General features: G+C 49.2%; 2 protein-coding genes across 2 annotated transcripts in view; both read left to right on the top strand.

The window, feature by feature from the left end:
• Positions 1–26,438, top strand: part of LOC119162377 (uncharacterized) — a 297,639-nt gene that overhangs the window by 101,646 nt on the left and 169,555 nt on the right. The gene's annotated exons all lie outside the window — the stretch shown is intronic.
• Positions 11,959–16,810, top strand: LOC142776202 (uncharacterized). The gene has a single exon (XM_075879423.1). It carries the CDS (start codon positions 12,075–12,077, stop codon positions 16,299–16,301), a length of 4,227 nt encoding a protein of 1,408 aa, XP_075735538.1. The 5' UTR covers positions 11,959–12,074; the 3' UTR covers positions 16,302–16,810.

Genomic DNA, 26,438 nt, shown 5'->3' with positions numbered 1-26,438 from the left:
AAAATTCTCGCAGTCATGAACTTTTCCGTTTCGAGGACCACAAAGGATGTCCGCAGTTTTTTAGGGTTGTACTCATATTTCAGGCGCTTTGTTAAGGACTTTGCGACCATTGCACGCCCCCTCACAGGCCTCTCGAAGAAAAACGCCTCGCTTATCAAGGGCCATGACCAAGCGTCATCATTTCCAAAACGTACGACACTGCTTACAACGCCACCAATCTTGGCTCTCTTTGATCCATTAGCCCCAACCAAGGTTCACACGCAAGCCAGTGGACACTGCATAGGAGCTCTGCTATTGCAGCAACAACGGGGACATCACCGTGTTATAGCCTACACAAGTCGACTGCTATCTCCAGCCGAGCGCAACTATTCCATCACGGAGCGCGAGTGCCTCGCCCTTGTATGGGCAGTCGCCAAGTTTCGTCCATAGCTATACGGGCGCTCATTCCGTGTGGTCACGGATCATCACGCACTTTGCTGGCTAGCCTCCCTGAAGGACCCCATGGGATGTCTCGCTCTATGGGTCCTACGCCTTCAAGAATACACGTACTCTGTAATGTACAAAATAGGGCAATTACATCATGATGCGGATTGTTTATCCCGCTACCCTTTTGATGAAGCAAACGATACTGACGCTATCACGGACGTTTTTTCCGTGTCGCAGCTGTTGAACATTGGCGAAAAGCAACGTCGGGATGCTTCTTTACAAGCCATCATTGTTAAACTGGAGTCAACGCCTCGCGACCCGTCCCTACGAACGTTTTTGGTGAAAGACGGGATCTTATATCGCCGTGACCTTGATTCCTTCGGATCAGACTTACTTCCTGTCATCCCGGAACACCTGCGTTCCACTCTCCTGCATCAACTTCATGACGCTCCCATGACGGGCCATTTGGGCGTTTCTCGCACATACGATCGGGTACGACGTCAGTTTTTTTGGCCTGGACTTGCCCGCTCTGTTCGATGCTATGTCGCCGCTTGTGAGCCTTGTCAGCGTCGCAAAAAGCCGTCTGCCCATCCAGCCGGCTACCTTCAGGCGATCGACGTTCCCAATGAAACTTTCTTTCGAGTTGGTCTCGACCTGTTGGGCCCTTTTACACTCTCCACAGCCAGAAATAAATGGATTGCTGTTGCCACAGACTACGCGACGCGGTAAGCAATCACACGAGCACTCCCGACCAGTTGCGCTATACCGACGTTGCGGACTTTCTGCCGTGCGACATGTTATAAGTGCTCGTGTGATTGCTCGTGTGATTGCTATAAGTGCACCGTGCTCCTCGCCAACTTCTCACCGACTGTGGCCACACGTTCATATCAGCTGTCATTCATGAAATCCTGAGGTCTTGCCATACCAAGCACCTCCACCAATAATGTTACGAGTAACTTGTTTATTAATCTATTTACAGCGCAGAGAACTCGACGAGCAAGATGGCGACAGTCAAGCACCAAACGAAAACTCACTTCATCTTCCTCTTTCATGCAGTCGTGTTTAGCGGCTGTTATGTATCAATATCATGCGTCGTTATCAGTGAAGACCGCGTATGAGGACGCTACACTGATGAATCACTGGCCAGAAATGCTATTTGGGAGTTCTGATGTACAACACCGTTGCAAAAGCATTGCAAAGATACCTTGTTTTCTTTTCTGTCCAAGACTATAATGCAGCTGGCGTTGACCATGGCGGCGCGTTGGCTAGGATGCTTGGCCTCGGCGGGTTCTTGCGTCATGCCGGCCGAGATCCGCTGAAAGGTGTCTAGTAGCCCATCGAGGACACTGTCGAAGCGATATTGGCCCCGTTTGCCACACACGCACCGGTAGGAGTTGAAGTACAGATCCGCGCGCTCGTGGTGGCTGAAGTCTAAGCGTATTTCCGGGAAACAGCTGCGAAAATAGGTTTAACTACCTTCTCTTCAAGTCTGCCTGGTTTTAAGCTGAAATTTAGTGGAGCCAAGTTGCACATTACTTTCCTGTGCGTAAATTACTTGGCAACGGTTATCATGAAAACACACGCGCCGGCTGAACCTTGTACAACTTGCGCTGAAGTTCGGCGGGCTGACTAGCTATACGCTTAAATAAATGCTGTGTCACCGTATATTTATGGTTTGGACGTAGCACGTTCATGTCTGTTTGTCCACGACTATATGACGCCGTGGTTGAAGGCCCACTAAGGAGCTAAATTGTTTGTCTTGTATTAATAAACTAACATAACAGCGAATTCTGTTATGAGATCTCACCTCGGGTCACGCGCGGCGCCGTAGTTCTCCGCTGCCGCCGCAACTTTCCGTAACCACTTCGAGCGAAATCAGAAAAAAAAACCCTAGTACCAACAACACAGTTGGTCTCCGACCCGGGTCCGCTGCGTGCCAGCTTGGTATTCTACCACTTAGCCATGCCAATGCTTGGGACTAATTCCCAAACTTGCCCTAGGCAAGCTTAATGGGGCGAAAGGAATCATGTTAATATGAGTAACAAAGCGTCAAAGCACTGCAAAAAAAGCAACCAGGATTCACACAATCCGAATATCATAACGAGTGGGTCGTCCGATGCTTCAACCCATTACAAAAGCTTGTTCTTGATCACTTCTCGAATGTGGAACATACCCACTTCAGGCACAATTCCTCATCGTCGTCAGCCACTGCATGTACAAGTGGCATAAACTTCCCTGCAAGTGTTTAGTAGATTCCACGCTTGTAAGACGAATGACGAAGGATAGGATAGGAAGTGCTGTCCTAATACCTAGAAATTAATATTATTATTGCGGTAGTGGGTACCCAACAAGTAGGCTTGAAGCAGTTACCAAATGAGTGTTTAGAAAATGCTCAGAAAAGCCACTCGTCTAGGTTTCGCTATGACTGTGCTTCACTTTCCGCGCAGGCCTGGCGTTTATTTTCATGATACCAAAACACCGTGCTCATGTAGGGAAGACGCTCAGTAAGCAAGAAAACACGCCGAAATGAAGTGTAGGTGGTGAGGCCACCATGAAGTTCCCTCATCATTTGCCCTAACGACAAATATCATGACGATCCCAGCTAGGGCCTATGTAGTTGCGAATCAATCAAAGGTGAAGTTTCCTCTTCGGTGGCCTGAGCCATAACGTACCAAGTTTTAGCAAACTGTTTGAAGGCAATGACTCCCGAATAGAGGTACCATTTCAAGCACGTGACGTCACGCGCGGACAATATGGCATAGAATTTGAAACAAAATTTTTTACTTATAGTTTTTAATCAAACCTATGATGTGTAAATGAAGGACATCATAGCTCTTGAAGTACAGTCAATCAGTCCAAACTGTTTTCCTCTCTATGTCTACAGTGTCCCTTCAAACTGAAGGGACTCCTTCCCACAGTGAGCGCCTTGTAAACTACCTCAGAGGACTATTGGGCCCCTAAGTATACGCGCAAGGAGAACAATTAGAGTATCGCTGACAATCACGAATACTTTGCTAACTAATCACGTGGAGTCTAGTAGTGCTGTGCAGCTGCAAAAAAGAAAAAAAATCGCCTGCAGGCAGGTGAAAGTGAGCAGCCCACTTGATAATGCATTAGGTTATACTATGGGAGACAACACTTCGAGCAATTCATTCCCAGCGGCAGAGTGAAAAACATGCATTGATTTACCTTGACGTAATGAGCGAAGTGCACTGGAAGTACGCACGTGTCGTTAGAGAATAGCGGTATCCTGTATACGACACCTTCAGCACATGCGACGACTCCTTTCTTGCAATTTCGACTTTTCCTGGTTCCATTCACTCGACCTGTGTTCAGGCATATGAAACAAGTAAGCTAACACTCGCAATATGGCGACCTTTACGTTTGGAGGCTGGGCTCTATATGAGCGCTGCTTACAGTGACCGCTTTGTTCAACTAAATTCCGATAGTTCTGAAAGGACTGTTGTAGAGGTCGCCTTGGTGGACTACTTCCAGTTTGAAAACCATGCCTTCTTTTTTAATGCACCCGGTGGGCTCTTGCATTCATCGAAATGTGGCCGCCTTGGTAAGGAATCAAACCATCGACATTGTGTGCGTGGCAACAGTTAAGTTAGCTTAGAGTGTTCTCAACCAGATGATCGTGATGAGCAAACAAGATATTGATGTTTATTGGCTTGGCGAATTCGCGTCTGTTTGAGTGTCTAAAAATGTTTTGCTCCCATTCTCTCATTGTTTTGAAACACAGAGTGCCGGTGAAACGCGAAATCTATTTTTAGGTCATGCGGGGCCTTTCACCGTGCCGCTATAATAAAACAGTCGCTTGAAGCACACACATTAACCAGTTATACACAATGAGAACACTTGTGCGGCTTGGTTGTGTAGCGCTAACGGTGCTCAGCTGCCGATCCGAAGGTGGCAATTTCCCTCTAAAATGCGGCGATGGATTTTGAGGGAAGTGAAAGAGTAGACGCCCGTCTTAAACATTAAAGACCACTGAATGTTCAAAACTTCAGACACCATCAAACACGATAATCATTTTTTTCTATTGCCGAGCACCTTGTTTCGTGTAGCGGTTAAATACGTTCGACATTTGGCAGACAAAAAAAAAAAACACCCCGCCATCTGCGATGCATACAACCATTCCAGAGAACTAAGTAGTGATGAGTGACTGCTGCTTCGCGAAACAGCGGCAACGCGTTGTGCAACGCGTGCTCTTTCCACCTGGTCAGCCGCTCATCCTGTCTTGAGATAAGTGAAAAAATTAAAGGCAGCTTTGCCGGAACAGTTACAAGCATAAAACAAGTGCAGAGCTAGGTAGCGTTTTTGGTCTGTCTTGATTTATCTCTATGTTTCCTCCACGCCTTGTTTGTCGCTTTTTTACGAGTTTTTTGGTGTTTTATTTATAATTTACAATAATTTCTTCTTTTCTTCCTATTTTAGTTATTTCTGTATTCCCTCTCTATTTCTCCGTTGCTTCTTCTGAATTTTCAAACGCGTTTTGTGTTCTCTTGCTCTTGCAGCTATAGTAGCAATGTCCACACTTTATATAGAACTGAGGCAGTCTATGATTAAAAAGATGGCGACGTTTGTGGCACGAGCACGCGCTCAATGTGCTAAAGCTGGTTCTGCTGCGTTACGTCAAACGGCGATGACCGTTTACGACAGCCTCACCCACTAAAGGGCTCCGCTCTCAATTCTCTAAGACACCGGCGCCATTCAGTGTACCTCCAAGACGATTCACACATGTGGCCAGAAAGCTATTCCAGCCGACTGCTGTTTGCTCTCCTGTGCGAGCCTCAACCCGCCACGGTGGTGTAGTGGCTAACCTCTGGGCTGCTCACGCGCAGGTCACGGAATCGAATACGGACCATGAAGAACCATTTGCGATAGAGGCGAAAATGTATTCGGCCCGTGTGCTTAGATTTAGGTGCACGTTACAGAACCTCAGGTGGTGAAAGTTTCTGGAGCCCTCCACAATGGCATTTCTCATAATGTTATGGTGCTTTTGGGACGTTGAACTGCAACAAGTAATAATATTGTCACGATACAACGCAAACAAAAGACAGATATACGTTGACACAGCGATTCTCAGCAGCCGGACAGCAAGATAACCTTCTTTGTCTTCGACCACCAGAGCTCTACTACCTGGTGTCTGCCAAATCCCCTTATCGTCGTTTTTGTCCACCAGTACACACGCGTCATTTGGCTCATCTTAAAGAGTATTGCCTTGATGCTAGATCAGTAGTGCAGTTTTTTAAAGAAATACTTTGCGCAGTCATTACCTGAAATAAGGCTTCATGCGCACTACGTGAACGAGTTCAGGACGGCGCTGGCGACGCCTCGTACTACACGAACTGTCACGAACGACCACGTAAGTAACATCACTCAGTCGTCGTAGTACTAGGTATGGCCCAAAGCATCTCCCTAACAGCTTTTCGGAGAGTCTTCGATTCTGTATGGGCGTCCAAACCCATACTCTGTCGCCCGTCTGGTAAAAGACTGTTCTGCAGTGAGCATTGTAGCGGCCTACGTCGTACTCTTCTGCTGCGGGATTCGCAAGCGTGGTAATTGCCTTGCTCCTTCCGCTCGTTCTGTAAACAACCCGGCGTCCGGATCAACGTCGTCAGATTCGTGCGATAGGATTGCATCAAACATGGTTGGTACTTCCCGTCCGTGAATTCTTCTGAAGGGGGTCATACAGGTTGTTTCTTGCTTGGCCGTGTTGTATGCAAACGGGATTTATGGCAAGATTTCATCCCATTTTTTGTGCTCGACGTCTACGTACGTTGAAAGCATGTCTTCGAATTTGAGTAATATCTTCCGCTTGAACTGCATCGTTTTCGCATACAAAGACGGGGATGTGGTACCCAGACGTCTAATTTTAGGTGGGAGGGGTATGAATAGGCATTTTTTTATTTTTATGCCCCAGAGTCATCGCCTGCCATGTTAAAGGAGCACTGACATCAAATTTATTTATGGTAAGATTTTCCGTCAACAAATAGCTTTCGATGTATACCTATTCGTGACCTAAAACGCATCTGAGTGACGAATGATTATCTGTAATAGTGATTAATATATTTGTTATTTAACGCAGTTCAAAATGGGTGGAAACCCACCAAGTTGTAGTGCTGGCAGCGCTACCTCACGGCCACGTCGAGGCCACTGCACAGCTGATGCCGCTTTCACAAAAAATGGTTACCTCATGCTGGCGATTCGTCTGCTAGGAGCGCACTTACGATCAAGCCAGCTGTGTCTCTGAAGGCCTAGACATGCCTCTTTCGCCAACATCATTGTCCTCGCCGTCGTCTTTGTCAACATCGGCAAGTGATGATGACTGCAACCTGGAATTGGGTATCGCTGCGATTCACGACGATCCTTGATTGACAAGCTCCGCAATAAATGCAATAAATTTATCAGTCCCGGCCGTACTGTCTCCGCTCAGGAACACCAACTACGCACCTCATGTCGTTGACGTTGGCGAGTTAATCGCTGCTTTCAGCTGCAGCAGGCCACATGGTAGGAATAGCCTCGGCCTCGAGAAGAGACCTCGTACTGCCAGTCAAACCTAACTGGTTCTCCAACACAGGATTTACCCTGTAGCAGCTCGCCGCAAAGTGAAAGGCGCAAATGCGGTTGTTGTTGACAGGCGTCCAATCCCTCTGTCCAACGGCGCGTACGAAATCAACCCACTGGCTGCAATGAGGTTCGTGGCATGGAAAGGCATGAAACGCCACGCACATTTCGCTTTTTCCTCGCCTCGACGTGCAGGTTTTAACTACGCAGTGGTTCCCGAACATTCTGGCTCACATTATATCTCTGAATTATCATACTCACACGCACTGAAGCACAACGAAAATCAGTCGATGCGACACGATGAATCGCATGCGTGCTTTAATACAGCAAGGAGAGCCCCTACTGAGAGCATGGCTGGGAGTCGGCTCCAAACACACTCAGAGATTATCGACGTCATTGTTACTAGCGTATCGTAGCTCAGGATGGTAATTGTGGAATGTATCACACTGAACACTTCGCACTAGTGTCGATGTCGCAGGGCAGTTCATTTTTCATTTTTTCTTCTCAGCTTCTCTACGCTGTTTGACGTCGAAATAAAATAACTTCAATGCGACGGAGGCTATTCGAATTTGGCCAAGAAGAACTATGCCTACCAAGTGATCGAATGATGGGCACATCTCGATCTTGAAATTTGATCAGTGCTCCTTTAACTGGTCGCCGCAGATACAGACGTTGGCAGTTCAACGCAAGATAGCGTCTGCGTGTGAGAGTAAGCATGCGATAGCTTAGGCGCCTGGGTGAGAGATAGGCTTGCTTTGGGCGCGCAAGGTTATCCGAGATGGTGGATCACAAGAGTACACAGAGGAACGAAAGGTAAGGAGAGGCCCTGACGTCACTCGTTGTGAAGCCGCGATGAAGCCGGAAGTCGGCCATATTGACTAGGCAAATTCTCCTCTCTTGTTTACATATGAATGCGAAGCAGGAGGCGCGACTCCCTCGCCGGCTCGGAAAGCACCTGGGCTGTGCAGCACGTGTGTCGTGACGATCCGAAACTAATGGAACTGGGCTCATCACTCTGTGACAGCGGGACACCTTCAGCGAAACCGCTTCGTCCAAGTAATAACAGGGAATAACAGCTCGCCGACAAAGAAGCAACTACGAGAGAACGCGCGCTAGATGCACTGACAACGGCGAGTGCTTTCACGTCATTAATTCAGCAACTGTACAGACAACACGATCGGTCGTGCGCCTTCTACGGTTGCATTCCACCACGCGGCCGACGCAGCGTCCTGCCACTGTGTCCGTGTTCCGCGTGAAACTCACCGGCGTCAGCATTCTGCGACCGTGGTGACTTTGAGCACGGTGCTATAGTGACAGTTGAACGTGGTTGCTGTTACGTTGAGATTACATGCAATGCTGGTGGAGAGTGTACCAAGCGGAACAGAAAAGGTGTTTTAATACGCACATGCAAGTTGTTACTGTACACACACAACACGAAACTACGTATGTGCACATGGTCCTCACGGCGTCTTGGTGGGCTCAACAGCGTCGTCCGTTGTCACAAGCAGGAGCACTGCTCAACCGTCACTGACCTGCAAGGCGTTCGTCGTCATTCAGCTTCGTCATGGTGCCAACCGCAATTTCGCTGAACACTAACTGCTTCATCCGCGTCATCCGCCGCACGACACATGGATATGCACTTGTTCTACGCACTCTTGAAACCCCGTGATGGACAAAGGGATTTGTAAACGTTGCTAAGAGTAATGTAACAGCCAGGAGAACACTGCGTAACCTATACCGTGGCGCAGAGCACAGATATTGTCCGCCACGGCTCAGCACGAGACCTGAGGAGGCACACACGCCGCCGCCAGCAGCGGCCGCTCACTGCTAGGCCAGCTCCACTGCGCAACACGTAACCATAGCAACGCCGCCATTGTGCCTAGTGAATATGGCCGCCATGATGTCATTTCCGCCACATTTTTTACGGCTTGCGCCGGCTGGGCATGCCCTCTCCTTACCTTTCCTTCCTCCGTGACAAGAGTAGGAAGTTTTCGATAGCGCGTCCGTGTCGCAGCATGTCGGGCTTTCTCACGTCTTTCCCGTAGCTTGTCGAGTGTCCCGTCAGTTTGCGGAATTTTTTCAATGCTACCATGAAACGCTGCTGCCTTTTACAATGGTGCTGTTGGTAGGAAACATAATGAGAGTCTTCAAAGTTTACTGAAAGAATAATTTATTGTGTACTTAAAGACAAATAGGTTAGGACAGCTGTAGCCAACTCATTCACAGCGGCATCAAGACATGACGTGTTCACGTGATCATGATTCAAGGACTGTGTTCACAGATATCTCACGTTGAGGAAAGTTTTATGAACATAACTTTAACTTTAAAGGGGCACTAAAGTCAACTATTAAGGTGACGGTTCACTGTTGAAATGGCGGTCCAGAAACCTCATAGTGATAATTTGTGCCAAGGAAGGGCCTATTTTGAAATAAAATCACGGTTTAGCGCTCCGAATCAGGCTAGCGCACTTCAAATTACCCGCCTCAAGAAGCCGACCAACCGGGCCGACTCACGGTTGCCGCGTGCAATGTTGCCCGGCTTGACCGCGCTACTAGCAGCAGCCCGAAAGCAGCGGGAGCCACAGCAGCAATAACGGCCGTTGATCAATTTTACACAATGTGCTTCGAGATTTCTGACGCTTTTGTTTCAGCCGCGCTTCCCCCAGATGACACTACCTGTCCCGTGTAACCACGCGAAAAATGAATTTTCGAACCACTCGCACCATACCCCATAGTAGCGGCCAGCGCTTCTTTTTCCCCATGAATTGAAGAGAAACGAACAAGCAGCATTTTATTGCGTCTCTTGATGAACGGAAAGTTCTTTATTTACTGCTGCTAGATCGATTACTAGTGAATAATTGTAAGTGGTCCGTCTGATGTCTTTGGGATCATTTTGCAAAAGTCATACTGCGGCGCTTGTGTTCATGTGCATTTACCTTAATATTTCGGCAAGTAGGGCACTGTTGTTGATAGTATATTCGTTATAGATGTTGCCATACATTGAGCTTTCATTCTGTCGTAAATTGTTATTTGTTTTTAGTGTCCCTTCAAGTCTTTAACGGAGACAGTAGTATCACTTGGGAGTTTTTTGTTCAATGCTTCGACCACAGTGCCCGCGCATGTGTCCATATTTTGCTTCAATTCACGAAAGCCCCACGTGCATATAAATAGCACGCATAACCAGAAATGTATGAGTGCTTCTTATTTTAGAGCGAATGATTCGCTTTCACTCATCAAAAGAATTTTCGCGTAGACGCGAAGTGTGTGTACAACTAACGCTGTGGCCTGTGTGCAACGTTCAAAAAAAAAAAGAGGTGCGCTGATCGGGCTTTCAAATCTATTTCTTTGGGAAATGGGAAATGGTCAGTGTAGGTGAATCTTCTACTGGGCTCGTCATTGGCGCGCAGCTGCGACCATTGTTTTACGCTCCATTGCAGTGAGCCAGATGAGTTCAAGAACGTGCTTCAGCGTGCCACCAATATATGTTTTGATTCCTTATGTTTAATAGTATCAGGGGTTTTACGTCCCAAAATCGCGATATGACTATTAGAGACGCCGTAGTGGAGGACTCCAAAAATTTCGGCCACGTGGGACTCTTTCTGATTTGCCCCCTGACATCACACATTACGAGGGCCTCTAGCATTGCGCCTCCATCTAAATACGACCGCTACGGCCGGTATCGAACCCGCGACCTCAAAAACCACAAAATATAGTACCACGCCACAAAATATAGTAATCAATAAGCAACATTATGGGCTGCATCCCATAATGTTGCTTATTGATTACTATATTTTTCTTGAGATTGATAAAATCTTGTAAGAAATTTCAAATAACTCCAGGTGGTATATATTTTACCAGAGCCCTCCACCTCTATTGCAAAAACAGCGTGATGCCAGTATGTTTTTTGGCACTGGTACACGCTTGTAATCACTGGCACTTCGTCGGGCGCACTGGTAGGGGTGCTGTCTCAACCGCTGTGATGCTGGCGCGCACTGCGAAGCACTGGAATTTCCACTGGCAAGCGCTGTTTGTACCAGTGCAGCATGCACCTTATTGTACCATTTGCCGTGGTATGTTTTGGTGTCGTTGAATAAAAAACGCTTGATCCGACGGCACGGACAGATGTTACCCTAACAGACACCGAGCATATGTATTTCTTGCGGTGCATGTTGTTACGCTTCATTTTACGCGAACCCCTTTGGGCCCAAATGCAAGACCACGGACAGCGTGCGAACGCTCCCGGGCCTGTAAACGTATCGGGGGTAGAGGCGCAGAAGTGTATGCCCAGACGCCGAGGAACCTGAGACGCTGCTGCCGCGAAGGTCGTCCTGTGCTGTGCGCGAGAACGCGGTGAGCTCATGGCTCATTCGCACCTGGCTCTTGAGTGTGGGAACGCCGGTGGTGTGATCCGTGGCGTGATCAGTCGCGTGATCGGTGGCGTGACCAGTGGCGTGGTAGGTGGTGCGAACACAAGGTGATCCATATTTGGTCATGTCTGGAGGCGCCTGACGTCACACAAGCGTCTGGAACCCTTTAAAAACGCGCAGGGAGAGACTGGGTGAAGCAGTCTGGATTGAGACTCTGCCGGAACTCTGCTCCTCGGCTTCTTACCTTTGTTTGTAAACTTGAATGTCCACTTTGGTCTAACTATGTAGACCAAACTCTTTTGATTTGCTGTTCTGAGCCGTCTCGCCGGTACTTCCCTTCTCGTCGGTCCTGATGCAAGTTACGAGCACAACCTGCTGACGGCGGCGGTCAAGAGACACCCCCCCCCCCCCCCCCATAACTACTGGTGGCAGCGGTGGGATGCTGCAGTCATTTTGACGACTCGAGGGCTGAGCTGCGACACGGATCCACGAGCCGTCTCGTCTGCCAGGCCGCAACCAGATGCAGTGTTTGCGAGGGTCTACGCGGAATTCTTGGCTGTTGAGTGGTGAGTGCGGGGCTTTGTCTGCTGAGTTTCGCCAGGCTTTTTCAGTGGGGAAGCGTAACTGGTAATTCGAACTATTGTTGTCGCCAAAGTGGGCTGCGGCAAGATAGTTGTGTACAGTAGGAAAGGTCGCACTGAACACAGCCATGAATTTGAAGTTGCTGCGTAAAGCGGAGTTATTACAGCTTGCAAAGGAGTTGCGTTTGGATGTTTCTGACGCACTCCGGAAACCAGAATTGATCGAGGCTATTAGTGCTCTGGAGGCTGAGGAAGATGAGCTGACGGAATGCCTTGAGATAATTCGAGAAAGGGAAGCCGCAAAAAGACAGGCAGAGGAGCGTAGAGAACAGCAAGAGAAAGAGCGTGAGGAAAGGGAGCTCGAATTAAAACGACTCGAGTTTCAACGTTCGAGAGAGCGCGAGGAACGCGATCACGCGCTCGAGTTAAAGCGACTCGAGGTTGAAATAGAGCGCGTGCGAACGGCAGGGCAGAGAAGCGAGGCAAACAGTGCAGGGGTGCACATATCGCTCAAAATGACAGAACTAATTCGCCCTTATAAACTCGGAGAGGACATTGGGTTGTTCTTGGTGAACTTTGAGCGGACGTGTGAGAAGCAGGGGTTCTCCCGTGAGTCGTGGCCACAGCGCTTGCTCACACTCTTACCTGGCGAGGCAGCAGAAGTAATCGCTCGTTTATCCACTGAGGAGGTCGACGATTACGATAAAGTAAAATCCAGTTTGCTTAGGAAGTACAGGCTGTCCGCGGAGGCATTCCGGCGGAAATTCCGTGAATTGGAGAAAGGAAGGAGTGAGTCATACACTGAATTTGCCTATAAACTGAAGTCAAACATGGTGGAATGGCTAAAGGAGGAGAAGGCCTACGGTGACCACGCAAAGGTTATTGAGTGTTTTTTACTAGAGCAATTCTACAACCGGTTACCAGAGAACATTAGGCATTGGGTGCAAGACAGGCCAGATGTTAGCTCTGTAGCCAGAGCCGCAGAGCTAGCAGAGGAATTCGTCACACGTCGGGCTCGCGAAGGCAGTGACAGTGGTCGAAAAGGGGGTCCCAATTTTAGGTTCAAGCCAAAGAGAGGGCCTGTGAAAACGAAGGAAGAGCCTGAAATTGGGAATGCCCGAACCGTAAATACGTCGGAGTCGGAACGGAACACCGAACCTGCGTTAGAACAGCAAAGGAAGCTAGAAGCGAGGAAACCGTTCCTTTGCTATAACTGCCATAAACCAGGTCACATTGCGGCGCACTGTAAGAAACCAAAAGTTGTGTTTCTATCCATCAGTGGTAGGGACGAGAATCTCGAGCTTCTCGAACCTTACATGCGCGACCTTGAAGTGAACGGGAAGCCATGCCGCGTACTGCGCGATTCTGCGGCTACGATGGACGTAGTTCACAGCTCATACGTTGAACCGCAAATGTTCACGGGTGAGTGTGCTTGGATCAAGCAGGCTGTAGAGTCGTGTAGTGCATGCCTTCCCGTCGCAAAGGTAACTATCAAAGGTCCTTTCGGCACGCTCGAGACGGAAGCTGCCGTGTCGCCGGCACTCCCTCCGCAATACCCTTACCTGTTTTCGAATAGATCTGACAAGATGCTGCGCGAGAGAGGGCAGCTGTTTGGGGAGGCAAATGTGATGGCGCTAACGCGTTCGAAAGCACGGGAACTCGCTGCGAAGGCAGTTGCCGAGTCCCCTTTAGCTGAAATCGGCCTGACGCAGGACTCCCCAGCAGAGGTCGAACTTGCGCCAGCGTTACAACAGCAGGGGGTCCCATCCGTGGAGGATGAAGCTACGGCACGGGCACCATCAGAAATATTGGAAGAGCATTCCAGAGATTTACTTGTAGCGCCTACGTTGGAAAGCTTACAGCGACTGTTAATGGTAGACAGCATGGCCTTGAGGAATCAACAAGATAAAGACCCGAGCTTGCGAAACATCCAGAGCAGGGTAAATGAAAAGATAGCCCCGAAAAACATAAGTTATTATGAGAAGGATGGCATACTGTACAGGAAGTATGTTGACAAAAGGGGTGTAATGTTTGATCAGCTGGTCGTGCCTCAAGCTTATCGAGAGGATTTACTGCGCTTGTCGCATGGAAGTTCTTGGGCAGGTCATTTAGGCGTCAAGAAAACGAAGGGACGGTTGTTGCAGGAGTATTATTGGCCAGGCTGTTTCTGCGACGCAAAGCGATTTGTAAGGACATGCGACACGTGTCAGCGTGTAGGTAAGCCGGGTGACAAGTCGAGGGCGCCGATGAAGCTGGTGCCTATCATCACAGAGCCGTTTCGGCGGCTCGTAGTGGACACTGTAGGCCCACTGCCGGCGACATCGTCGGGGTACCGCCACGTGCTGACCGCGATATGCCCAGCGACTAAGTTCCCCGAAGCGGTTCCACTTAAAGAACTTAGCTCTGTGGAAATAGTTAACGCGCTCCTTTCCATATTCGCACGAGTTGGCTTTCCCGCCGAAATACAGTCGGATCAAGGCTCTGTGTTTACTAGTGCTCTTACCACTACGTTTTTGGAAAGGTGCGGAGTAAAACTAATTCATAGTTCAGTCTACCACCCTCAGTCTAACTCCGTGGAGAAGCTCCACTCCATTCTGAAGCGAGTGTTGAGGGCGTTATGCTACGAAAGGAAGACGGACTGGGAGCTATGTTTGCCGGCTACCATGTTCGCGTTAAGGACTGCCCCACATGAAGCAACGAGGTTTTCGCCAGCCGAGCTCGTGTACGGCCGCTCGTTGCGATCTCCTCTTCGCTTGCTTCGAGAATCGTGGGAAGGCCGAGCCGAAGACCCAGTAGTGGTCGAGTACGTTTTGAAGCTACTGGAGCGTTTAAGAAGCGCTCAACGGCTATCAGAGCAAGCCATGGCTAAAGCGCAACATAGGTCAAAGGTGTACTATGACCGCACAGCCAGAACCCGTCGATTCGATGTCGGGGACAAAGTAATGATACTGCGACCGTCGCAGAAAAACAAGTTAGAAGTGCAGTGGGAAGGTCCCGCCAACGTAGTTGAAAAGCTTTCTGACACAAACTACGTGATACGCCTGCCCGGAAAGCGAGAGATACAGCAAGTGTATCATTGCAATCTGCTCAAGCCATACCGAGAACGGGAAGCAGTGGTATGCATGATGGTGAACATCCCCGAGGAGATTCCAGTTGAACTTCCAGGGCTTGCATCAGTCATAAATGGTGAGGATGGTGAACCACTAATCAAAGAATTAATATCGAAAGCGCAGTTAGAGCCGGAGCAAAAGATCGAGCTCCAGGATCTTCTGAAAGAATTTCAGGACTTATTTGTAGATAGGCCTGGAAGAACCTCAGTTGTTACTCATGACATCGAGCTGACATCCTCAGAACCCGTGCGTAGCAAAGCTTACCGAGTGTCACCGCGCCAACGAGAGATTATGGATTCCGAGGTGAAGAAGATGTTGGAATTAGGCGTGATCGAGCCTTGTGAGAGCGATTACACTTCGCCCTTAATCTTAGTTGAGGTGCCGGGAAAAGATCCACGCCCTTGCGTGGATTATCGCAAGCTAAACTCGATCACCAAAGATCAGATTTACCCTATACCAAACATTGAAGAGTGCATTGAGAGGGTTAGTGGAGCTCGATATATTTCCACGCTGGATCTCGTTCGAGGCTACTGGCAGGTTCCTCTCACCGAAAAGGCTAGCAGATATGCAGCGTTCATATCGCCGTTGGGAACGTTCCGCCCTAAGGTATTAAGCTTCGGTTTGAAAAATGCACCATACTGTTTTTCAAGCCTTATGGACAAGGTGTTACGAGGACTAGGAGAATTCGCTTTACCCTACTTAGACGATGTGGCGATATATTCGTCCGCTTGGTCGGAACACATGCAACATCTGCGAGTGGTTCTAACGCGTTTGCGTGAAGCGGGACTAACTGTGAAGGCACCTAAATGCCAACTCGCTCAAGCTGAGGTGATCTACCTAGGTCACATAATCGGACAAGGACGCCTCCGACCTTCTGAGCTCAAGGTGGCTGCCATACGCGATTTCCCGCAACCACGCTCAAAGACAGATATCCGCTCATTTCTGGGGGTTGCAGGTTACTATCAACGTTACATCCTGAGATATTCGGAATTAGCTAGCGCTTTCACTGACGCGCTCCGGAAAACTGAGCCACAAACTGTCATCTGGGATGACCGTAAAGAGGAGGCTTTCAAAGCATTAAAAGCCGCCTTAACAAGTCAACCTGTGCTGAAATCACCTGATTATTCGAAAGAGTTCATAGTTCAGTGTGATGCTAGTGAGCGAGGCATGGGAGTAGTGTTGTGCCAACGAGGAGAGGACGGTGAACACCCAGTTCTTTATGCCAGTCGTAAGTTGACTGTGTGAGAACAAGCGTATAGCGCAACCGAGAAAGAATGTGCGTGTCTCGTATGGGCAGTGCAAAAGTTGTCGTGCTACCTTGCAGGCTCGAGGTTCATAATAGAGACAGACCACTGTCCTCTCAGATGGCTGCAGTCCACTTCTTCCAAAAATGGTCGCCTCCTGCGCTGGAGCCTCGTTTTGCAGCTGTATTCATACGAAATACGGTACAAAAAGGGGAGTCTCAATGGCAATGCCGATGGCTTAAGCCGAAGCCTCTAGGTCATGAATTGGCCTCGATTGTTTTTTTTCCTGACATAGGTTTTTGTGTTCTTATTTCTTCCGTAGTTTTGGAAGACCTGTGCGTCGTTAGGTGGGCAATGAAATTAGGGGTGTGTTTAGTACTTTGTACGAGTAATAAGATTGAGACTTTTGTGTTTAAGGTAAGCCTGGCGGGGCTCAGTGGATACGTGTCTCGCGCTTGCTTCTTCAGTGGCTTTGTTATCCTGTGTTTTCCCGTGGATTGTTTGTTCAGTCGACCGGCTCTACCATGGCGAGGATCTTGCCCTCCCAGAGAGAGGACTTCGTTGTCATCTGGCATCTCTTCGGACACCACGTCGGTTCCAAACTCTTGGCAGGAACGCCGGAAGAACCTGTGGTTTCCCTTCTTGCTGATGAAAGACCTGAAGCGGTGGGGTGTGATGATCTCACCACCCGGAGCTGCCTGGCGACCAGCCCCACCGACGAGCCCCTGCGGGGTCGCCCCGGAAAGGAGCTCATACCATTGTCTTTGGCCCCTTTTGACTGTCGCCATTTGCTGGATTCCATTGTATGGTTCGCCTCCAGCCTCCGGCGAACCTCGACAACATCAGGGAAATCTGGCGGAACTACCTTACGAGACAGAACAGGGCCTAGAGCCAGGTATCACGTACCGTGCTCCAGGTTAAGAAGGCTACGAGCTTCGACGACTGATCCCTGTTGACAGTGGATGCTGTCCCCTGCCATTCGGGATCTCCATCAGCGAGGGGGCAGTCTGTTACGCTTCATTTTACGCGAACCCCTTTGGGCCCAAATGCAAGACCACGGACAGCGTGCGAACGCTCCCGGGCCTGTAAACGTATCGGGGGTAGAGGCGCAGAAGTGTATGCCCAGACGCCGAGGAACCTGAGACGCTGCTGCCGCGAAGGTCGTCCTGTGCTGTGCGCGAGAACGCGGTGAGCTCATGGCTCATTCGCACCTGGCTCTTGAGTGTGGGAACGCCGGTGGTGTGATCCGTGGCGTGATCAGTCGCGTGATCGGTGGCGTGACCAGTGGCGTGGTAGGTGGTGCGAACACAAGGTGATCCATATTTGGTCATGTCTGGAGGCGCCTGACGTCACACAAGCGTCTGGAACCCTTTAAAAACGCGCAGGGAGAGACTGGGTGAAGCAGTCTGGATTGAGACTCTGCCGGAACTCTGCTTCTCGGCTTCTTACCTTTGTTTGTAAACTTGAATGTCCACTTTGGTCTAACTATGTAGACCAAACTCTTTTGATTTGCTGTTCTGAGCCGTCTCGCCGGTACTTCCCTTCTCGTCGGTCCTGATGCAAGTTACGAGCACAACCTGCTGACGGCGGCGGTCAAGAGACACCCCCCCCCCCATAACAACGTACGTATCGCAGCAATTATAATGCACCTTTTTCGCATATGCGCCCGCGAATACCAGCCATATTCGCATCATCCGTGTATTGCTGTAACGATTCCAAGTTGCAGTGTTCGTAAGCCTGGAGCTGCACGCCACTCCTAACGAAAACAGGGAATTGTTTTTGTCGCAAAGTGGACGAAATATAAATGAACTCTTTCGATCGCTTCGCTAGGTTTTCCAGCAGAGGCGAGAAAAAATTGCTGCCATTCAATTCAGCCACACCGCATAAATGTATGTCTGCCCATGCTTATCCTTCTACTTGCGTCAGGTGAGAGTTAGAAATGTTCCGAAGCTCAAATGCAGAATCTTAAACCATCCCAACTCACCGCGTCGAGAGCGGTCTTACGCCCGGCCCAGTGAGCATTAAACCTGTCGTTCTGGCCGCGTTGGTGTATATGTTATCGGTGCTTCTTGCTTTGTGTACACACAACTTTAAAGTGTGAGAATAACTGTCAAGTACAGTTTAAACATCCACGAACCTAAATCAACTATTTTGTCTTGTATGGATGTTCGCACAAGGAGCGCTGACGATCGAACGTCGCGCTTTCAGCTACGCAGGCTGTCACCGAAATCTGCCGGCCGCACTCAGCCGGTACTTCTCCGACTGATATGTAACAGCACACAATGTTCAGTTGGTAATTTGGTACGCCTTCGTGAACTGACTCCCTGGCACACGTTTTGAGTGGATTGCATTGGTATTTCTATGAGTGTTTTTTAAATATTGGTAATGATATAACTGAGTTTATCTGTACAATGTCACGCCCTCTGTATACTGCCAGGGGAGGCCAGAAAAACGGCTGTCACCTGGCATCGCCACTCCGTAAATGCATTTCTGGCATTGATTGACCTGCCACTTACTTCAGGTACAGTTTAAGTGACAGCTACAAATGTTCCAAAGCTCAAATGCAGAAACTTTAAGCATCGCAACTAAGCTGCTTCGAGAGTATAGCCTTAAGGCCGTTTCACACGACACTAAAAGTAGCGATTTTCAGGATGAGAATTCACTCACAGCGAAAAAAAGGGCAGTTCGCTCCCGCCGCAGCGGTCTGCAGCGAGCTTCCAGCATGTTGGAAATTTTCGCTTCAAGTCCCATTGCAGTCATCCTTACTCTCTCTTTTTTTTTGTTCACGCATGTATTGTTTTAACATTTGCGCTACCTCATCAACCTGACCTGCTGCTGCTGCTGGTCCCGTCCACAGACACTTTAGTATTGGATCTTTGATGACTTTCGCCGGATTGACTATATTTATTGTGATAAAGTGTTTTGAGAATTAGTGCTCTTAATCGGCGTGGCGCAAAAAGCCATGAAAAACGCAAATGCAGCTGGCTGCATTGGTTTCTTCGGCACAGATGTCAGGAATGTTAATTTCCACGGTTTATCAAAGTTTTGATGACAGAAAGGTGCACTGCAACGTAGTCTCGGGCAACGTTTTTATGTCGCTCAGTGTACCATCACCTGACGAGGTAACCGGCAGGCCGCTTCAAAATAGCGACGTGCCACCGCAATGTTCTAGGCGATCAGCAATTGATAAACGATGCCCAAGAGCAATTGCCGACGGCGTTAGCCTATCTAACTACAAAACAGCTTGTCTGTCTTGCTGAATAACATGCACGGCCTTTGACAGCACTGCAGCATTTACATAGCAATAAATGAGAACGGCCGTACGTGTTCGCACTTGACAAAACAGCCGGCAATGCAGTAGCACTGGCCTTCAGAGATCACAGGATTTGTAAGAACACTACAATAGAGTTGTTTTCATCCATCGTATGAACACTTCGCCGACGCACTGGGGTTTCATGCATGTGCGTCCGGTCAGTCACACGTGAACTGTGCGAAAGCATTTATTTCATCGTCGACCTTGCCCTTCGCGACAAGCAAAACTTTGCAGCAAGAACACTTTCACCTTTGACAGCACCACGCTTGGCATTGCAATCTAGAAAATGCAGTACGTCCGACAACAATAATCCACACTTCATACTGAGAAACTTTATGGCGGACACACTCAGATGAAGCTGCGGCGCGGTGGACGGCCGCGCTAGCTCCAACCACCAGGTTCAACGGTGCATCGAGCAGTCACATGAATCAGCGACGACACAGGGCTTCCGGTCGTCCTTGGGGGTGGCCTAGGCCATGGCCACGAATTCATTGGAGTTTTCACCAACTACACACATCGCAGGGAGGTACCATTTCGCAGTGTTTACCTTTCGCATTTGTTGATGGAGGCGGAAATGCTGTAGACCCATGTGCTCAGATTTGAGTGCACTTTAAAGAACCCCCGGTGGTCGATATTTCCGGAGCCCTCTACTACAGTGCCTCTCATATTCATATGGTGGTTTTGGGACGTTAAAACCACGCATCAATCAATCATCAAACATAAAGTTGAACGGCGCGTTCTGCGGATAAATAGTCATTTTACAACCTTGCCAGCATCTTCTGGCGTGGCGTAGTGGATAGCGTGCTGAATTTAAAATTAAGAGGTGGCTTGTTCAAATCCCACCAGAAGAACTCCTGATTTTTAAATTTTTTTTCTTTTAATGTGAATGGGCGCTCTTTTACTTACAAACACACACACACACACACACACACACACACACACACACACACACACACACATATATATATATATATATATATATATATATATATATATATATACTGGAACGCTGGAGCGGCGGCGTCCCAGTACCTGCGCTGGGAGGCGCTGGTACCAGCGCCATACTGGGCACTTAATCAGGCATGGTGCTGGACGCTGGTACCCAGTGGACAGCATATATGTTATGATTACTTGCGGATCTTGGCATCCACTACCACAGAAACTATAATGTTAACAAACTAAGACGCTGATTGATTGATGATTGATCTGTGGGGTTTAACGTCCCAAAACCACCATATGATTATGAGAGACGCCGTAGTGGAGGGCTCCGGAAATTTTGACCACCTGGGGTTCTTTAACGAACAAACTAAGACGCGTCCGTGCATCCAGAGTCATACGCTTGCCACTATATATGCGGTGCCATGGTACGTGTGCATTGCCAAAATGAACGCATGTGCTAGGGAATCTTCACTACCTGTTATATTGATACGCAACAGCCGGCACAGCCTGTCTGGAAGAAAGAGCAAGACGACGTTGGTGGCTGGTTGTTGATGAACTGTCGCCATCTTGTTCGCCGAGCACAGTGCATCGTATTTAATTTATTAAATAAGTTACCCGTAACATTATTGGTGGAGGTGGACGACTCCCGTACCTCGATGGAGACGCGCAGCGGTCGCAACACCGGGGACTCTTCGGCTACTTCAACTGCCAGTGCCTCATCCCCACCGGTCTCTCGATCCGAGTCGACAACCAACGTCACCCTGCCACCCCTGCGGGATCCTGGAACTTTCTCCGCTGACGGCACCATCGACGTTGACTCCTGGCTGCAGCGGTACGAGTGAGTCAGTGCTACCCACCGCTGGGATCCCACGCTCATGCTCGCCAATGTTGTGTTCTACCTCAACGGCACGCCGCGGACATGGTTCGAAACCAACGAATCCGAAATCACAAGCTGGGATCTTTTCAAATCGAAGATCCGTGATCTTTTCGGCGATTCATCTGGTCGTCAGCTCGCTGCCAAGAAGACTCTCGCCACTCGCGCCCAGACGTCTACTGAATCGTACGTCTCATACATTCTTGACGTCTTGGCGCTTTGTAGCAAGGTCGACCAGCGCATGTCAGAAGAAGAAAAAGTTAACCATGTCCTCAAAGGGATTGCTGACGATGCCTTCAACCTGCTGGTTTTTAATAATGTCACGAGCATCGAAACGATCCTGACAGAGTGCCGCCGTCTAGAACAGGCTAAAGCCCGCCGCGTCACCCACGGCATCACGCGCCTGCCGATCACAGCTGCTACTTCCTCTTGTGATGACTCCGTCCGCCCAGTTCCCCGATGTGACAACCTCACCCGCATCATTCGTCATGAGGTCGAGGCAGCCCAACCAGTAGCTACTCCATTTCCAACGCCTGATCCTTCACCGACCACTATCTCACTGATACAAGCCGTCGTTCCTCAAGAATTATCGAACATCGGCCTACACCCCATTCAACCAGTCTACTCTGCTGAGCCTTTTTATCGTCGTCCATCCGCTCCTTGATTTGGTTCCAACTACTCTCGACAGCACAATTTGTCCGAATGGCGTACACTGGACGACAAGCCCATATGCTTCAACTGCCGACGTGTCGGTCATATTGCTCGCCACTGCCCAATCACTGGGCTCCACCGGCACACTATGGGCCTCCTACCCAAGCCACTTCTGACCACCAGTCGTCCTCAACATTTGATTTTGGTTCCCCTATGCCGACCGCATCCTCTGATTCTGCCGCACCTCTGACGAGACCTCGCTACGCCCGCTCACCATCCCCTGCTTGCCGTCAATCTCGTTCGCCCCCACAACGCCGTCCTGCCTCTCCGACCTATTCGCAGCGCCCCCGACCGGAAAACTAGGCAGTGCAGCTTCTGGAGGTGAAGCTCCATTGACGACGACCTCTGCAAGAAATCCTCGTGTAACATTACCGACCACCCGGAATCTGTTGAACGTTACTTTAGACAATGTGCCTGTGCGCGCGTTGATCGATACCGGCGCATGTGTCCATAATGAGTGCTGCTCTTCGTCGCCGCCTAAAGAAAGTTGTCACACCCGCCTTGAACCGAGCCGTTCGAGTCGCCGACGGGGGAACTGCCACGATTATTGGCATGTGCTCTGCCCGTGTGACTATCGCCGATAGAAGCACTGCTGTTCTTTTCACCGTTATAGAAAATTGTCCTCATGAAGTAATTCTAGGCATGGATTTTCTAATCGCTCACTCGGCCCTTATAGATTGTTCAGCCGGCTGTCTTGACCTTGAAATGCCTCTACTTTCTGATCTGACCAACCCACCCCAAAGTCGCCTTTGCTGCATTGATTTCGCACGCCTTCCGCCTAACTGTGTCACACATATCGACCTCTTCTCTACACCACCTGTACCTGACGGCGATTACATGGTGGCACCAATTCATGCCGTGATGCTTACGCATGGCGTCGCTGTTCCGCACACCATTTTGACAATGGTTGAAAACCGCACATGCCTTCCTATTGTCAATTTTGTCCTCAAAGCCCAAATTCTTCCACAAGGTATCTCCCTGGCCGAAATTACTGCTCTAGAAGACCATACGGTTGAACCCTTCAGAGTGGATGATTGCTGCACCTCAGACAATGAACCAACTCTATCACGTTCATCGGGCGTCGACGTTGACCACGTGGTACCATCAGACCTCGCTCCTGATCAAGCGGAAGCCCTTCGTCACGTCCTGGAGTCCTATAGGGACATTTTCGACTTCGCCAGCACGGCTTTAAGCCGAACGAGTGTTGTTACTCATCGCATCAATACCGGTGACGCGAGTCCCATTCGCCGACGTCCATACCGTGTTTCCGCGTCCGAGCGCACAGTCATACAACAGGAAGTCGAAAAGATGCTTGCAAAAGACATAATCGAACCCTCTTGTAGCCCCTGTGCTTCTCCTGTCGTCCTGATCAGAAAGAAGGATGGAACATGGCGCTTTTGTGTAGATTATAGGCATCTCAACAAAATTACGAAAAAAGATGTTTATCCATTGCCTAGAATCGACGATGCCTTAGACTGCCTTTACGGTGCTACGTATTTTTCCACTATCGACCTTCGATCTGGCTATTTGCAGATCGCTGTGGATGAGATGGACCGTGAGAAGACCGCATTCGTCACTCCTGACGGGCTTTATCACTTCAAAGTTATGCCCTTTGGTCTCTGTAATGCGCCGGCCACATTCGAAAGAATGATGGACTCGTTGCTCCAAGGGTTTAAATGGTCAACCTGCTTATGTTATTTAGACGACGTTATCGTTTTCTCGCCCACATTCGACTCCCATCTCAAGCGTTTATCGGCGATTCTTGAAGTTTTTCGTCGAGCCGGACTTCAACTGAACTCGTCGAAATGCCACTTTGCTCGTCGTCAAATAACCGTACTTGGCCACATCGTCGATGCCGCAGGGGTCCGCCCAGATCCCGAGAAAATTCGCGCCGTCACGGACTTTCCTGTTCCGAAGTCAACAAAGGACGTTCGCAGTTTTGTGGGCTTGTGCTCCTACTTTCGACGGTTTGTTAAGGACTTCGCCATCATTGCACGCCCACTCACAAACCTCCTGAAGAAGGACAGCCTGTTTTTCTGGGGCGCTGATCAAGCCTCATCTTTTTCCCAGCTCACGACGCTCCTTACAACACTGCGGATTTTAGCCCATTTCGATCCACCAGCTCCAACCGAGGTTCGCACTGACGCTAGTGGGCATGGCATCGGGGCAATGATAATGCATCATCAACGCGGACATGACCGTGTTATAGCATATGCAAGCCGCCTGCTATCTACAGCCGAGCGCAACTATTCAATCACGGAACGTGAGTGTCTCGCTCTCGTGTGGGCAGTCGCCAAGTTTCGCCCATACTTATACGGGCGTCCATTCCGGGTAGTCACCGACTATCACGCGCTCTGCTGGCTGGCCTCACTCAAGGATCCCACAGGATGCCTCGCTCGTTGGTCCCTACGATTACAAGAATACACGTTCACCGTAACGTACAAAACAGGGCGGTCACACCAAGATGCTGATTGCTTATCACGCTACCCTGTGGAAGAGGCTGCCCATACTGACTCCTTTCCAGACCTTCTGTCTGTGACGCAGCTACTCAACCTTGGCCACGAACAACGCCTGGATGCTTCCCTGCGAACCATCATTGGCAAGCTTGAGTCAAGGCCTCGCGACGCATCTCTACAAATGTTTCTGGTAAAAGACGGCATCCTGTATCGCCGTAACCTCGATCCATATGGCCATGAATTGCTCCCTGTCATACCAGCACATCTTCGTGCGACTGTTCTCAACCAACTTCATGACACTCCTTTGGCGGGCCACTTGGGCGTCTCTCGCACATACGACCGTGTACGTCGTCGTTTCTTTTGGCCTGGTCTTGCCCGCTCTGTTCCACGCTACGTCGCCGCTTGTGAGCCCTGCCAGCACCGCAAAAAGCCATCTTCCCTACCTGCTGGATTCCTTCAGCCAATCGACATTCCCACTGAGTCTTTTTTTCGAGTTCGCCTCGACCTGCTTGGCCCATTCCCGACCTCCAGCTCAGGCAACAAATGGATCGCTGTCGCCACTGACTATGCGACACGGTACGCTATCACACGAGCACTTCCGACGAGTTGCGCAACCGATGTGGCGGACTTTCTGGTATATGATATTATTTTAGTACACGGAGCTCCACGCCAACTTCTCACTGACCGGGGCCGCACCTTCCTATCAGCTGTGGTTGGTGAAATCCTGTGCTCTTGCTCTGCCAAGCACAAGTTTGCCACTTCGTACCATCCGCAAACGAACGGTCTTACGGAGCGCCTCAACCGCACCATAACCGACATGCTTTCTAAATACGTAGCAGCAGACCACCAGGACTGGGACGTTCATTTGCCATTTGTGACGTTCGCATATAATTCGTCACGTCACGACACTGCCGGCTATTCACCATTCTATCTTCTATACGGCCGAGAACCCGCCCTACCATTTGACACCTTGCTGCCCTCGGTCACGGAGTATGCCGGCGAAGCCATCGCGCGAGCCGACCACGCATTCCAATAATTTGGAATGCAAGCAAAGGAACTGCTGAATAATGCACTGCTAAGAAGTTAAGCTGCAGCTGCGCAGAATGTTACTACGTATACAATCAAACTGCTCCTGGCATCACAATGTGCTCTTTCTTCTGTCGTAAACTTTAAGCAGGAGAACAATTACTGGCAGTCCTTTTATACTTGTTGGTCTTCTGTGCTCTGTTCTTAATACACTGTACATGACCGTGGAGCACCGGACCCTTGGTACTGCTGGAACTTAGAAAAATACAGATCATTGTCACAACCATGCTACATGCAAGTGTGTACAGTTGTTAACTATGTGCTCATTATTACAGATGTCGTATTTTCAGAAGCCAATGACAAGCCTCAACACACACACACAAACAGTGAAGATTGAAAATATATTTTATTATGATACAAGAGCAAAACTACAATATTATAGATGAAGGCATGAAACTTCTGCCAGGCATAAAAAGCCAATAGAGTTTCTTCTATTTTAACTTTACACTAGGTGCGAGAAGCAGACCACAAATAAGTTCACTAAGAAACAGAAGTTAGACTGCATTACAACACAACAGCCAATGTTCAAAACTTTAAGGCCGTCTGACATAGCCAGCTCACCATACTGCGTATAGGAGTAAATGGGCAGTCTAGAAGACACAAAGCGCTTGTGAATTATGAGTGTGCTTGTTGCTGACATCTATTACTTAAAATAAGAAAACCTTTCACAAATGCACTTCATCGGGGGAATAATCATACGCAACAAACACAACGGGCTCATACAGGTGCCACCAACACTCACCATTATTGTTGATACCA

Source organism: Rhipicephalus microplus, chromosome X (genome assembly GCF_043290135.1).
Source record: "Rhipicephalus microplus isolate Deutch F79 chromosome X, USDA_Rmic, whole genome shotgun sequence".
Taxonomy (NCBI): domain Eukaryota; kingdom Metazoa; phylum Arthropoda; class Arachnida; order Ixodida; family Ixodidae; genus Rhipicephalus; species Rhipicephalus microplus.
This window is presented reverse-complemented; position numbering and strand designations above follow the sequence as displayed.

Coding starts and splice junctions, on each gene's coding strand:
- LOC142776202 (XM_075879423.1), top strand. CDS start 12,075: ATGAATTTGAAGTTGCTGCGTAAAGCGGAGTTATTACAGCTTGCAAAG.